The 16,552-nt window shown below is 41.6% G+C and overlaps 1 protein-coding gene across 1 annotated transcript in view; it reads left to right on the top strand.

Annotated features, from left to right (window-relative positions):
• The window catches only part of LOC149459988 (uncharacterized), a 161,151-nt gene that overhangs the window by 133,530 nt on the left and 11,069 nt on the right, over positions 1–16,552 (top strand). Inside the window, exon 11 of the mRNA XM_089680313.1 lies at positions 149–16,529. Within this exon, the coding sequence (XP_089536439.1) occupies positions 149–16,529 (16,381 nt within the window). The remainder of the gene's footprint in view (positions 1–148; positions 16,530–16,552) is intronic.

Raw genomic sequence — 16,552 nt, 5'->3', positions numbered from 1 at the left:
CAGTGAAACAGTTCCAGAAATTGATGTAGAGACAGAACTTCAGAAATCCACAGAAGAAATATCAATGGTGAAAGCAGAAATAACAGTAGACGAAGCAGACAAAGAAGAAACCAAACATCATGTAGACAGGACAGATGCAATAGCTGAGATTTCAGTAACTGATGAAAGAGTGAAAACTCCAGAAGCAGAAACAGAATCAGAGGGTTGGAGGTTTCCATCATTCAGTCTACCGAAACTGTCATTATTTGGCACATATGAGGTGAAAGCAGAAGTTTCATCCAAAGAAATCCCTCCAGAAAGTGAAAGTAAAATAACTGAGAAAGAGATGGTTATAGAATATACAACCACTACAAGTGAATCAGCTGAGACAATAACAAAATTAGAAGAGCGTGTGTACACCACTGAAACTAGAATGGAGAGCATACTGGTTGAAGGCCAAGAGAAAAAGGCAGAAGAAATGCCAACGGAAGAAGGTGACATTATTGTTTCCAAATTTATCTCTGCCATCATTGATATTGACAGGCAGGAGTTAGTCCCAGATGTTCCTCCAGAAGAGCAGAGAGAGGAGGCAGAGCCTGTGCACTTGGAATCTGCAATTGAAACACCCACAACTGAAGCAGCTGAATCTGAGTCAATGGAAGTAGTTGTGGAGAAAGAATACACTGAGGAGGAAACATCTGAGGCTTCTGAGCAGTTGCCAATACCTCAAGAGACTGACCCTGATAAGGAACTGAAAGTTGAGGTGGATGAAGTTGTAATAGAGGATGTTGATGTTGATAAAGTATCATCAGCAGAAGGCGTGAAAGTAAAGGTTAAAGTCAAAAAGCACAGGAAAAAGATGACAAAGGTTGAGAAAACCATCACAACCGAAAAGACAGCTGATGTAGAAGACATTTCTCCTACAATTGATCTTGATCTAACCACCCCGGAAACTAAGACTGTAGTGGAAGAGGGTGAAGTAAAGGATGTTTCTCCACAAACCCAAGTCACAGTGTCAGTTGATGAAGAACAGGAACAAGTCAGCACACCAAAAACTGAGACCACCACAGGTGAAGTAGCGGTTAAAACTGAAGAAGGTGACGAGAAAGCAGAGGCTGTAGAAGATATTTCCACTGTTCATACCGCAGTAACAACTACAGTGGTAGAGGAGGAAGAAGAGTCATTCGGATGGGAGTTGCCCACATTGAAAGTTCCACTCTTTAGCGCCACAGATGTTACAAAAGAATCTGCTCTGGATGAGCCCAGTGAAACAGCTCCAGAAATTGTTGTAGAGACAGAACTTCAGAAATCCACAGAAGAAATTTCAATGGTGAAAGCAGAAATAACAGTACACAAAGCAGAGAAAGAGGAAACCAAAGATCATGTAGACAGGGCAGATGCAATAACAGAGATTTCAGTGTCTGATGAAAAAGTCAAAACTGCAGAAACAGAAACAGAATCAGAGGGTTGGAGGTTTCCATTATTTAGTCTACCGAAACTGTCATTATTTGGCACATCTGAGGTGAAAGCAGAAGTTTCATCCAAAGAAATCCCTCTAGAAAGTGAAAGTAAAATAATTGAGAAAGAGATGGTTATAGAATATACAACCACTACAAGTGAATCAGCTGAGTCAATAACAAAATTAGAAGAGCGTATGTACACCACTGAAACTAGAATGGAGAGCATACTGGTTGAAAGGCAAGAGAAAAAGGCAGAAGAAATGCCAACGGAAGAAGGTGACATTATTGTTTCCAAAATTATCTCTGCCATCATTGATATTGACAGACAAGAGTTAGTCCCAGATGTTCCTCCAGAAGAGCAGAGAGAGGAGGCAGAGCCTGTGCACTTGGAATCTGCAATTGAAACACCCACAACTGAAGCAGCTGAATCTGAGTCAATGGAAGTATTTGTGGAGAAAGAATACACTGAGGAGGAAACGTCTGAGGCTTCTGAGCAGTTGCCAATACCTCAAGAGACTGACCCTGATAAGGAACTGAAAGTTGAGGTGGATGAAGTTGTAATAGAGGATGTTGATGTTGATAAAGTATCACCTACAGAAGGCGTGAAAGTAAAGGTCAAAGTCAAAAAGCACAAGAAAAAGATGACAAAGGTTGAGAAAACCATCACAACTGAAAAGACAGCTGATGTAGAAGACGTTTCTCCAACAATTGATCTTGATCTAACCACCCTGGAAACTAAGACTGTAGTGGAAGAGGGTGAAGTACAGGATGTTTCTCCACAAACCCAAGTCACAGTGTCAGTTGATGAAGAACAGGTACAAGTCAGCACACCAACATCTGAGACCACCACAGGTGAAGCAGCGGTTAAAGCTGAAGAAGGTGGCGAGAAAGCAGAGGCTGTAGAAGATATTTCCACTGTCCATACCGCAGTAACAACTACAGTGCTAGAGGAGGAAGAAGAGTCATTCGGATGGGAGTTGCCCACATTGGAAGTTCCACTCTTTAGCGCCACAGATGTTACAAAAGAATCTGCTGTGGATGAGCCCAGTGAAACAGTTCCAGAAATTGATGTAGAGACAGAACTTCAGAAATCCACAGAAGAAATATCAATAGTGAAAGCAGAAATAACAGTAGACGAAGCAGAGAAAGAGGAAACCAAAGATCATGTAGACAGGGCAGATGCAATAACAGAGATTTCAGTGTCTGATGAAAAAGTCAAAACTCCAGAAGCAGAAACAGAATCAGAGGGTTGGAGGTTTCCATCATTCAGTCTACCGAAACTGTCATTATTTGGCACATCTGAGGTGAAAGCAGAAGTTTCATCCAAAGAAATCCCTAAAGAAAGTGAAAGTAAAATAACTGAGAAAGAGAAGGTTATAGAATATACAACCACTACAAGTGAATCTGCTGAGTCAATAACAAAATTAGAAGAGCGTGTGTACACCACTGAAACTAGAATGGAGAGCATACTGGTTGAAGGCCAAGAGAAAAAGGCAGAAGAAATGCCAACGGAAGAAGGTGACATTATTGTTTCCAAATTTATCTCTGCCATCATTGATATTGACAGGCAGGAGTTAGTCCCAGAAGTTCCTCCAGAAGAGCAGAGAGAGGAGGCAGAGCCTGTGCACTTGGAATCTGCAATTGAAACACCCACAACTGAAGCAGCTGAATCTGAGTCAATGGAAGTAGTTGTGGAAAAAGAATACACTGAGGAGGAAACATCTGAGGCTTCTGAGCAGTTGCCAATACCTCAAGAGACTGACCCTGATAAGGAACTGAAAGTTGAGGTGGATGAAGTTGTAATAGAGGATGTTGATGTTGATAAAGTATCATCAGCAGAAGGCGTGAAAGTAAAGGTTAAAGTCAAAAAGCACAGAAAAAAGATGACAAAGGTTGAGAAAACCATCACAACTGAAAAGACAGCTGATGTAGAAGACATTTCTCCTACAATTGATCTTGATCTAACCACCCCGGAAACTAAGACTGTAGTGGAAGAGGGTGAAGTAAAGGATGTTTCTCCACAAACCCAAGTCACAGTATCAGTTGAGGAAGAACAGGTACAAGTCAGCACACCAACATCTGAGACCACCACAGGTGAAGTAGCGGTTAAAGCTGAAGAAGGTGGCGAGAAAGCAGAGGCTGTAGAAGATATTTCCACTGACCATACCGCAGTAACAACTACAGTGCTAGAGGAGGAAGAAGAGTCATTCGGATGGGAGTTGCCCACATTGGAAGTTCCACTCTTTAGCGCCACAGATGTTACAAAAGAATCTGCTGTGGATGAGCCCAGTGAAACAGTTCCAGAAATTGATGTAGAGACAGAACTTCAGAAATCCACAGAAGAAATATCAATAGTGAAAGCAGAAATAACAGTAGACGAAGCAGAGAAAGAGGAAACCAAAGATCATGTAGACAGGGCAGATGCAATAACAGAGATTTCAGTGTCTGATGAAAAAGTCAAAACTCCAGAAGCAGAAACAGAATCAGAGGGTTGGAGGTTTCCATCATTCAGTCTACCGAAACTGTCATTATTTGGCACATCTGAGGTGAAAGCAGAAGTTTCATCCAAAGAAATCCCTAAAGAAAGTGAAAGTAAAATAACTGAGAAAGAGAAGGTTATAGAATATACAACCACTACAAGTGAATCTGCTGAGTCAATAACAAAATTAGAAGAGCGTGTGTACACCACTGAAACTAGAATGGAGAGCATACTGGTTGAAGGCCAAGAGAAAAAGGCAGAAGAAATGCCAACGGAAGAAGGTGACATTATTGTTTCCAAAGTTATCTCTGCCATCATTGATATTGACAGGCAGGAGTTAGTGCCAGAAGTTCTTCCAGAAGAGCAGAGAGAGGAGGCAGAGCCTGTGCACTTGGAATCTGCAATTGAAACACCCACAACTGAAGCAGCTGAATCTGAGTCAATGGAAGTAGTTGTGAAAAAAGAATACACTGAGGAGGAAACATCTGAGGCTTCTGAGCAGTTGCCAATACCTCAAGAGACTGACCCTGATAAGAAACTGAAAGTTGAGGTGGATGAAGTTGTAATAGAGGATGTTGATGTTGATAAAGTATCATCAGCAGAAGGCGTGAAAGTAAAGGTTAAAGTCAAAAAGCACAGGAAAAAGATGACAAAGGTTGAGAAAACCATCACAACCAAAAAGACAGCTGATGTAGAAGACATTTCTCCTACAATTGATCTTGATCTAACCACCCCAGAAACTAAGACTGTAGTGGAAGAGGGTGAAGTAAAGGATGTTTCTCCACAAACCCAAGTCACAGTGTCAGTTGATGAAGAACAGGAACAAGTCAGCACACCAACATCTGAGACCACCACAGGTGAAGTAGCGGTTAAAGGTGAAAAAGGTGGCGAGAAAGCAGAGGTTGTAGAAGATATTTCCACTGTCCATACCACAGTAAAAACTACAGTGGTAGAGGAGGAAGAAGAATCATTCGGATGGGAGTTGCCCACATTGGAAGTTCCACTCTTTAGCGCCACAGATGTTACAAAAGAATATGCTGTGGATGAGCCCAGTGAAACAGTTCCAGAAATTGTTGTAGAGACAGAACTTCAGAAATCCACAGAAGAAATAACGGTGAAAGCAGAAATAACAGTAGACGAAGCAGAGAAAGAGCAAACCAAAGATCATGTAGACAGGGCAGATGCAATAACAGAGATTTCAGTGTCTGATGAAAAAGTCAAAACTCCAGAAGCAGAAAAAGAATCAGAGGGTTGGAGGTTTCCATCATTTAGTCTACCGAAACTGTCATTATTTGGCACATCTGAGGTGAAAGCAGAAGTTTCATCCAAAGAAATCTCTAAAGAAAATGAAAGTAAAATAATTGAGAAAGAGATGGTTATAGAATATACAACCACTACAAGTGAATCAGCTGAGTCAATAACAAAATTAGAAGAGCGTGTGTACACCACTGAAACTAGAATGGAGAGCATACTGGTTGAAGGCCAAGAGAAAAAGGCAGAAGAAATGCCAACGGAAGAAGTTGACATTATTGTTTCCAAAGTTATCTCTGCCATCATTGATATTGACAGGCAGGAGTTAGTCCCACATGTTCCTCCAGAAGAGCAGAGAGAGGAGGCAGAGCCTGTGCACTTGGAATCTGCAATTGAAACACCCACAACTGAAGCAGCTGAATCTGAGTCAATGGAAGTAGTTGTGGAGAAAGAATACACTGAGGAGGAAACATCTGAGGCTTCTGAGCAGTTGCCAATACCTCAAGAGACTGACCCTGATAAGGAACTGAAAGTTGAGGTGGATGAAGTTGTAATAGAGGATGTTGATGTTGATAAACTATCACCTACAGAAGGCATGAAAGTAAAGGTCAAAGTCAAAAAGCACAAGAAAAAGATGACAAAGGTTGAGAAAACCATCACAACTGAAAAGACAGCTGATGTAGAAGACATTTCTCCTACAATTGATCTTGATCTAACCACCCCGGAAACTAAGACTGTAGTGGAAGAGGGTGAAGTAAAGGATCTTTCTCCACAAACCCAAGTCACAGTGTCAGTTGATGAAGAACAGGTACAAGTCAGCACACCAACATCTGAGACCACCACAGGTGAAGTAGCGGTTAAAGCTGAAGAAGGTGGCGAGAAAGCAGAGGCTGTAGAAGATATTTCCACTGACCATACCGCAGTAACAACTACAGTGCTAGAGGAGGAAGAAGAGTCATTCGGATGGGAGTTGCCCACATTGGAAGTTCCACTCTTTAGCGCCACAGATGTTACAAAAGAATCTGCTGTGGATGAGCCCAGTGAAACAGTTCCAGAAATTGATGTAGAGACAGAACTTCAGAAATCCACAGAAGAAATATCAATAGTGAAAGCAGAAATAACAGTAGACGAAGCAGAGAAAGAGGAAACCAAAGATCATGTAGACAGGGCAGATGCAATAACAGAGATTTCAGTGTCTGATGAAAAAGTCAAAACTCCAGAAGCAGAAACAGAATCAGAGGGTTGGAGGTTTCCATCATTCAGTCTACCGAAACTGTCATTATTTGGCACATCTGAGGTGAAAGCAGAAGTTTCATCCAAAGAAATCCCTAAAGAAAGTGAAAGTAAAATAACTGAGAAAGAGAAGGTTATAGAATATACAACCACTACAAGTGAATCTGCTGAGTCAATAACAAAATTAGAAGAGCGTGTGTACACCACTGAAACTAGAATGGAGAGCATACTGGTTGAAGGCCAAGAGAAAAAGGCAGAAGAAATGCCAACGGAAGAAGGTGACATTATTGTTTCCAAATTTATCTCTGCCATCATTGATATTGACAGGCAGGAGTTAGTCCCAGAAGTTCCTCCAGAAGAGCAGAGAGAGGAGGCAGAGCCTGTGCACTTGGAATCTGCAATTGAAACACCCACAACTGAAGCAGCTGAATCTGAGTCAATGGAAGTAGTTGTGGAAAAAGAATACACTGAGGAGGAAACATCTGAGGCTTCTGAGCAGTTGCCAATACCTCAAGAGACTGACCCTGATAAGGAACTGAAAGTTGAGGTGGATGAAGTTGTAATAGAGGATGTTGATAAAGTATCATCAGCAGAAGGCGTGAAAGTAAAGGTTAAAGTCAAAAAGCACAGGAAAAAGATGACAAAGGTTGAGAAAACCATCACAACTGAAAAGACAGCTGATGTAGAAGACATTTCTCCTACAATTGATCTTGATCTAACCACCCCGGAAACTAAGACTGTAGTGGAAGAGGGTGAAGTAAAGGATCTTTCTCCACAAACCCAAGTCACAGTGTCAGTTGAGGAAGAACAGGTACAAGTCAGCACACCAACATCTGAGACCACCACAGGTGAAGTAGCGGTTAAAGCTGAAGAAGGTGGCGAGAAAGCAGAGGCTGTAGAAGATATTTCCACTGACCATACCGCAGTAACAACTACAGTGCTAGAGGAGGAAGAAGAGTCATTCGGATGGGAGTTGCCCACATTGGAAGTTCCACTCTTTAGCGCCACAGATGTTACAAAAGAATCTGCTGTGGATGAGCCCAGTGAAACAGTTCCAGAAATTGATGTAGAGACAGAACTTCAGAAATCCACAGAAGAAATATCAATAGTGAAAGCAGAAATAACAGTAGACGAAGCAGAGAAAGAGGAAACCAAAGATCATGTAGACAGGGCAGATGCAATAACAGAGATTTCAGTGTCTGATGAAAAAGTCAAAACTCCAGAAGCAGAAACAGAATCAGAGGGTTGGAGGTTTCCATCATTCAGTCTACCGAAACTGTCATTATTTGGCACATCTGAGGTGAAAGCAGAAGTTTCATCCAAAGAAATCCCTAAAGAAAGTGAAAGTAAAATAACTGAGAAAGAGAAGGTTATAGAATATACAACCACTACAAGTGAATCAGCTGAGTCAATAACAAAATTAGAAGAGCGTGTGTACACCACTGAAACTAGAATGGAGAGCATACTGGTTGAAGGCCAAGAGAAAAAGGCAGAAGAAATGCCAACGGAAGAAGGTGACATTATTGTTTCCAAAGTTATCTCTGCCATCATTGATATTGACAGGCAGGAGTTAGTGCCAGAAGTTCTTCCAGAAGAGCAGAGAGAGGAGGCAGAGCCTGTGCACTTGGAATCTGCAATTGAAACACCCACAACTGAAGCAGCTGAATCTGAGTCAATGGAAGTAGTTGTGAAAAAAGAATACACTGAGGAGGAAACATCTGAGGCTTCTGAGCAGTTGCTAATACCTCAAGAGACTGACCCTGATAAGGAACTGAAAGTTGAGGTGGATGAAGTTGTAATAGAGGATGTTGATGTTGATAAAGTATCATCAGCAGAAGGCGTGAAAGTAAAGGTTAAAGTCAAAAAGCACAGGAAAAAGATGACAAAGGTTGAGAAAACCATCACAACCAAAAAGACAGCTGATGTAGAAGACATTTCTCCTACAATTGATCTTGATCTAACCACCCCAGAAACTAAGACTGTAGTGGAAGAGGGTGAAGTAAAGGATGTTTCTCCACAAACCCAAGTCACAGTGTCAGTTGATGAAGAACAGGAACAAGTCAGCACACCAACATCTGAGACCACCACAGGTGAAGTAGCGGTTAAAGGTGAAAAAGGTGGCGAGAAAGCAGAGGTTGTAGAAGATATTTCCACTGTCCATACCGCAGTAAAAACTACAGTGGTAGAGGAGGAAGAAGAATCATTCGGATGGGAGTTGCCCAGATTGAAAGTTCCACTCTTTAGCGCCACAGATGTTACAAAAGAATATGCTGTGGATGAGCCCAGTGAAACAGTTCCAGAAATTGTTGTAGAGACAGAACTTCAGAAATCCACAGAAGAAATAACAACGGTGAAAGCAGAAATAACAGTAGACGAAGCAGAGAAAGAGGAAACCAAAGATCATGTAGACAGGGCAGATGCAATAACAGAGATTTCAGTGTCTGATGAAAAAGTCAAAACTCCAGAAGCAGAAAAAGAATCAGAGGGTTGGAGGTTTCCATCATTTAGTCTACCGAAACTGTCATTATTTGGCACATCTGAGGTGAAATCAGAAGTTTCATCCAAAGAAATCCCTAAAGAAAATGAAAGTAAAATAATTGAGAAAGAGATGGTTATAGAATATACAACCACTACAAGTGAATCAGCTGAGTCAATAACAAAATTAGAAGAGCGTGTGTACACCACTGAAACTAGAATGGAGAGCATACTGGTTGAAGGCCAAGAGAAAAAGACAGAAGAAATGCCAACGGAAGAAGGTGACATTATTGTTTCCAAAGTTATCTCTGCCATCATTGATATTGACAGGCAGGAGTTAGTCCCAGATGTTCCTCCAGAAGAGCAGAGAGAGGAGGCAGAGCCTGTGCACTTGGAATCTGCAATTGAAACACCCACAACTGAAGCAGCTGAATCTGAGTCAATGGAAGTAGTTGTGGAGAAAGAATACACTGAGGAGGAAACATCTGAGGCTTCTGAGCAGTTGCCAATACCTCAAGAGACTGACCCTGATAAGGAACTGAAAGTTGAGGTGGATGAAGTTGTAATAGAGGATGTTGATGTTGATAAACTATCACCTACAGAAGGCATGAAAGTAAAGGTCAAAGTCAAAAAGCACAAGAAAAAGATGACAAAGGTTGAGAAAACCATCACAACTGAAAAGACAGCTGATGTAGAAGACATTTCTCCTACAATTGATCTTGATCTAACCACCCCGGAAACTAAGACTGTAGTGGAAGAGGGTGAAGTAAAGGATGTTTCTCCACAAACCCAAGTCACAGTGTCAGTTGATGAAGAACAGGTACAAGTCAGCACACCAACATCTGAGACCACCACAGGTGAAGTAGCGGTTAAAGCTGAAGAAGGTGGCGAGAAAGCAGAGGCTGTAGAAGATATTTCCACTGACCATACCGCTGTAACAACTACAGTGCTAGAGGAGGAAGAAGAGTCATTCGGATGGGAGTTGCCCACATTGGAAGTTCCACTCTTTAGCGCCACAGATGTTACAAAAGAATCTGCTGTGGATGAGCCCAGTGAAACAGTTCCAGAAATTGATGTAGAGACAGAACTTCAGAAATCCACAGAAGAAATATCAATAGTGAAAGCAGAAATAACAGTAGACGAAGCAGAGAAAGAGGAAACCAAAGATCATGTAGACAGGGCAGATGCAATAACAGAGATTTCAGTGTCTGATGAAAAAGTCAAAACTCCAGAAGCAGAAACAGAATCAGAGGGTTGGAGGTTTCCATCATTCAGTCTACCGAAACTGTCATTATTTGGCTCATCTGAGGTGAAAGCAGAAGTTTCATCCAAAGAAATCCCTAAAGAAAGTGAAAGTAAAATAACTGAGAAAGAGAAGGTTATAGAATATACAACCACTACCAGTGAATCTGTTGAGTCAATAACAAAATTAGAAGAGCGTGTGTACACCACTGAAACTAGAATGGAGAGCATACTGGTTGAAGGCCAAGAGAAAAAGGCAGAAGAAATGCCAACGGAAGAAGGTGACATTATTGTTTCCAAATTTATCTCTGCCATCATTGATATTGACAGGCAGGAGTTAGTCCCAGAAGTTCCTCCAGAAGAGCAGAGAGAGGAGGCAGAGCCTGTGCACTTGGAATCTGCAATTGAAACACCCACAACTGAAGCAGCTGAATCTGAGTCAATGGAAGTAGTTGTGGAAAAAGAATACACTGAGGAGGAAACATCTGAGGCTTCTGAGCAGTTGCCAATACCTCAAGAGACGGACCCTGATAAGGAACTGAAAGTTGAGGTGGATGAAGTTGTAATAGAGGATGTTGATAAAGTATCATCAGCAGAAGGCGTGAAAGTAAAGGTTAAAGTCAAAAAGCACAGGAAAAAGATGACAAAGGTTGAGAAAACCATCACAACTGAAAAGACAGCTGATGTAGAAGACATTTCTCCTACAATTGATCTTGATCTAACCACCCCGGAAACTAAGACTGTAGTGGAAGAGGGTGAAGTAAAGGATCTTTCTCCACAAACCCAAGTCACAGTGTCAGTTGAGGAAGAACAGGTACAAGTCAGCACACCAACATCTGAGACCACCACAGGTGAAGTAGCGGTTAAAGCTGAAGAAGGTGGCGAGAAAGCAGAGGCTGTAGAAGATATTTCCACTGACCATACCGCAGTAACAACTACAGTGCTAGAGGAGGAAGAAGAGTCATTCGGATGGGAGTTGCCCACATTGGAAGTTCCACTCTTTAGCGCCACAGATGTTACAAAAGAATCTGCTGTGGATGAGCCCAGTGAAACAGTTCCAGAAATTGATGTAGAGACAGAACTTCAGAAATCCACAGAAGAAATATCAATAGTGAAAGCAGAAATAACAGTAGACGAAGCAGAGAAAGAGGAAACCAAATATCATGTAGACAGGGCAGATGCAATAACAGAGATTTCAGTGTCTGATGAAAAAGTCAAAACTCCAGAAGCAGAAACAGAATCAGAGGGTTGGAGGTTTCCATCATTCAGTCTACCGAAACTGTCATTATTTGGCACATCTGAGGTGAAAGCAGAAGTTTCATCCAAAGAAATCCCTCTAGAAAGTGAAAGTAAAATAACTGAGAAAGAGAAGGTTATAGAATATACAACCACTACAAGTGAATCTGCTGAGTCAATAACAAAATTAGAAGAGCGTGTGTACACCACTGAAACTAGAATGGAGAGCATACTGGTTGAAGGCCAAGAGAAAAAGGCAGAAGAAATGCCAACGGAAGAAGGTGACATTATTGTTTCCAAAGTTATCTCTGCCATCATTGATATTGACAGGCAGGAGTTAGTGCCAGAAGTTCTTCCAGAAGAGCAGAGAGAGGAGGCAGAGCCTGTGCACTTGGAATCTGCAATTGAAACACCCACAACTGAAGCAGCTGAATCTGAGTCAATGGAAGTAGTTGTGGAAAAAGAATACACTGAGGAGGAAACATCTGAGGCTTCTGAGCAGTTGCCAATACCTCAAGAGACTGACCCTGATAAGGAACTGAAAGTTGAGGTGGATGAAGTTGTAATAGAGGATGTTGATGTTGATAAAGTATCATCAGCAGAAGGCGTGAAAGTAAAGGTTAAAGTCAAAAAGCACAGGAAAAAGATGACAAAGGTTGAGAAAACCATCACAACCGAAAAGACAGCTGATGTAGAAGACATTTCTCCTACAATTGATCTTGATCTAACCACCCCAGAAACTAAGACTGTAGTGGAAGAGGGTGAAGTAAAGGATGTTTCTCCACAAACCCAAGTCACAGTGTCAGTTGATGAAGAACAGGAACAAGTCAGCACACCAACATCTGAGACCACCACAGGTGAAGTAGCGGTTAAAGGTGAAAAAGGTGGCGAGAAAGCAGAGGTTGTAGAAGATATTTCCACTGTCCATACCACAGTGAAAACTACAGTGGTAGAGGAGGAAGAAGAATCATTCGGATGGGAGTTGCCCACATTGGAAGTTCCACTCTTTAGCGCCACAGATGTTACAAAAGAATATGCTGTGGATGAGCCCAGTGAAACAGTTCCAGAAATTGTTGTAGAGACAGAACTTCAGAAATCCACAGAAGAAATAACAACGGTGAAAGCAGAAATAACAGTAGACGAAGCAGAGAAAGAGGAAACCAAAGATCATGTAGACAGGGCAGATGCAATAACAGAGATTTCAGTGTCTGATGAAAAAGTCAAAACTCCAGAAGCAGAAAAAGAATCAGAGGGTTGGAGGTTTCCATCATTTAGTCTACCGAAACTGTCATTATTTGGCACATCTGAGGTGAAAGCAGAAGTTTCATCCATAGAAATCCCTCCAGAAAGTGAAAGTAAAATAATTGAGAAAGAGATGGTTATAGAATATACAACCACTACAAGTGAATCAGCTGAGTCAATAACAAAATTAGAAGAGCGTGTGTACACCACTGAAACAAGAATGGAGAGCATACTGGTTGAAAGCCAAGAGAAAAAGGCAGAAGAAATGCCAACGGAAGAAAGTGACATTATTGTTTCCAAAGTTATCTCTGCCATCATTGATATTGACAGACAGGAGTTAGTCCCAGATGTTCCTCCAGAAGAGCAGAGAGAGGAGGCAGAGCCTGTGCACTTGGAATCTGCAATTGAAACACCCACAACTGAAGCAGCTGAATCTGAGTCAATGGAAGTAGTTGTGGAGAAAGAATACACTGAGGAGGAAACGTCTGAGGCTTCTGAGCAGTTGCCAATACCTCAAGAGACTGACCCTGATAAGGAACTGAAAGTTGAGGTGGATGAAGTTGTAATAGAGGATGTTGATGTTGATAAAGTATCACCTACAGAAGGCATGAAAGTAAAGGTCAAAGTCAAAAAGCACAAGAAAAAGATGACAAAGGTTGAGAAAACCATCACAACTGAAAAGACAGCTGATGTAGAAGACGTTTCTCCAACAATTGATCTTGATCTAACCACCCCGGAAACTAAGACTGTAGTGGAAGAGGGTGAAGTGCAGGCTGTTTCTCCACAAACCCAAGTCACAGAGTCAGTTGATGAAGAACAGGTACAAGTCAGCACACCAACATCTGAGATCACCACAGGTGAAGTAGCGGTTAAAGCTGAAGAAGGTGGCGAGAAAGCAGAGGCTGTAGAAGATATTTGCACTGTCCATACCGCATTAACAACTACAGTGGTAGAGGAGGAAGAAGAGTCATTCGGATGGGAGTTGCCCACATTGAAAGTTCCACTCTTTAGCGCCACAGATGTTACAAAAGAATCTGCTGTGGATGAGCCCAGTGAAACAGCTCCAGAAATTGTTGTAGAGACAGAACTTCAGCAATCCACAGAAGAAACTTCAATGGTGAAAGCAGAAATAACAGTAGACGAAGCAGAGAAACAGGAAACCAAAGATCATGTAGACAGGGCAGATGCAATAACAGAGATTTCAGTGTCTGATGAAAAAGTCAAAACTCCAGAAGCAGAAAAAGAATCAGAGGGTTGGAGGTTTCCATCATTTAGTCTACCGAAACTGTCATTATTTGGCACATCTGAGGTGAAAGCAGAAGTTTCATCCAAAGAAATACCTCCAGAAAGTGAAAGTAAAATAATTGAGAAAGAGATGGTTATAGAATATACAACCACTACAAGTGAATCAGCTGAGTCAATAACAAAATTAGAAGAGCGTGTGTACACCACTGAAACTAGAATGGAGAGCATACTGGTTGAAAGCCAAGAGAAAAAGGCAGGTGAAATGCCAACGGAAGAAGATGACAATATTGTTTCCAAAGTTATCTCTGCCAACATTGATATAGACAGGAAGGAGTTAGTCCCAGAAGTTCCTCAAGAAAAGCAGAGAGAGGAGGCAGAGCCTGTGCACTTGGAATCTGCAATTGAAACACCCACAACTGAAGCAGCTGAATCTGAGTCACTGGAAGTAGTTGTGGAGAAAGAATACAGTGAGGAGGAAATGTCTGAGTCTTCTGAGCAGTTGCCAATACCTCAAGAGACTGACCCTGATAAGGAACTGAAAGTTGAGGTGGATGAAGTTGTATTAGAGGATGTTGATGTTGATAAAGTATCACCTACAGAAGGCGTGAAAGTAAAGGTCAAAGTCAAAAAGCACAAGAAAAAGATGACAAAGGTTGAGAAAACCATCACAACTGAAAAGACAGCTGATGTAGAAGACGTTTCTCCAACAATTGATCTTGATCTAACCACCCCGGAAACTAAGACTGTAGTGGAAGAGGGTGAAGTACAGGATGTTTCTCCACAAACCCAAGTCACAGTGTCAGTTGATGAAGAACAGGTACAAGTCAGCACACCAACATCTGAGACCACCACAGGTGAAGTAGCGGTTAAAGCTGAAGAAGGTGGCGAGAAAGCAGAGGCTGTAGAAGATATTTCCACTGTCCATACCGCAGTAACAACTACAGTGGTAGAGGAGGAAGAAGAGTCATTCGGATTGGAGTTGCCCACATTAAAAGTTCCACTCTTTAGCGCCACAGATGTTACAAAAGAATCTGCTGTGGATGAGCCCAGTGAAACAGCTCCAGAAATTGTTGTAGAGACAGTAGAGACAGAACTTCAGAAATCAACAGAAGAAATTTCAATGGTGAAAGCAGAAATAACAGTACACGAAGCAGAGAAAGAAGAAACCAAAGATCATGTAGACAGGGCAGATGCAATAACAGAGATTTCAGTGTCTGATGAAAAAGTCAAAACTCCAGAAGCAGAAACAGAATCAGAGGGTTGGAGAGTTCAATCATTTAGTCTACCAAAACTGTCATTATTTGGCAAATCTGAGGTGAAAGCAGAAGTTTCATCCAAAGAAATCCCTCCAGAAAGTGAAAGTAAAATAATTGAGAAAGAGATGATTATAGAATATACAACCATTACAAGTGAATCAGCTGAGTCAATAACAAAATTAGAAGAGCGAGTGTACACCACTGAAACTAGAATGGAGAGCATACTGGTTGAAAGCCAAGAGAAAAAGGCAGAAGAAATGCCAACGGAAGAAGGTGACATTATTGTTTCCAAAGTTATCTCTGCCATCATTGATATTGACAGACAGGAGTTAGTCCCAGATGTTCCTCCAGAAGAGCAGAGAGAGGAGGCAGAGCCTGTGCACTTGGAATCTGCAATTGAAACACCCACAACTGAAGCAGCTGAATCTGAGTTAATGGAAGTAGTTGTGGAGAAAGAATACACTGAGGAGGAAACGTCTGAGGCTTCTGAGCAGTTGCCAATACCTCAAGAGATTGACCCTGATAAGGAACTGAAAGTTGAGGTGGATGAAGTTGTATTAGAGAATGTTGATGTTGATAAAGTATCACCTACAGAAGGCGTGAAAGTAAAGGTCAAAGTCAAAAAGCACAAGAAAAAGATGACAAAGGTTGAGAAAACCATCACAACTGAAAAGACAGCTGATGTAGAAGACGTTTCTCCAACAATTGATCTTGATCTAACCACCCCGGAAACTAAGACTGTAGTGAAAGAGGGTGAAGTACAGGATGTTTCTCCACAAACCCAAGTCACAGAGTCAGTTGATGAAGAACAGGTACAAGTCAGCACACCAACATCTGAGACCACCACAGGTGAAGTAGCGGTTAAAGCTGAAGAAGGTGGCGAGAAAGCAGAGGCTGTAGAAGATATTTCCACTGTCCATACCGCATTAACAACTACAGTGCTAGAGGAGGAAGAAGAGTCATTCGGATGGGAGTTGCCCACATTGAAAGTTCCACTCTTTAGCGCCACAGATGTTACAAAAGAATCTGCTCTGGATGAGCCCAGTGAAACAGCTCCAGAAATTGTTGTAGAGACAGAACTTCAGAAATCCACAGAAGAAATTTCAATGGTGAAAGCAGAAATAACAGTAGACGAAGCAGAGAAAGAGGAAACCAAAGATCATGTAGACAGGGCAGATGCAATAACAGAGATTTCAGTGTCTGATGAAAAAGTCAAAACTCCAGAAGCAGAAAAAGAATCAGAGGGTTGGAGGTTTCCATCATTTAGTCTACCGAAACTGTCATTATTTGGCACATCTGAGGTGAAAGCAGAAGTTTCATCCAAAGAAATCCCTCCAGAAAGTGAAAGTAAAATAATTGAGAAAGAGATGGTTATAGAATATACAACCACTACAAGTGAATCAGCTGAGTCAATAACAAAATTAGAAGAGCGTGTGTACACCACTGAAACTAGA

Source organism: Staurois parvus, unplaced genomic scaffold, assembly GCF_062004578.1.
Source record: "Staurois parvus isolate SC_StPar_1 unplaced genomic scaffold, SC_StPar_1.0 ptg000239l, whole genome shotgun sequence".
Taxonomy (NCBI): domain Eukaryota; kingdom Metazoa; phylum Chordata; class Amphibia; order Anura; family Ranidae; genus Staurois; species Staurois parvus.
Note: the sequence above shows the minus strand (reverse complement) of the source record. Positions and strands in the feature narration are given on the sequence as shown.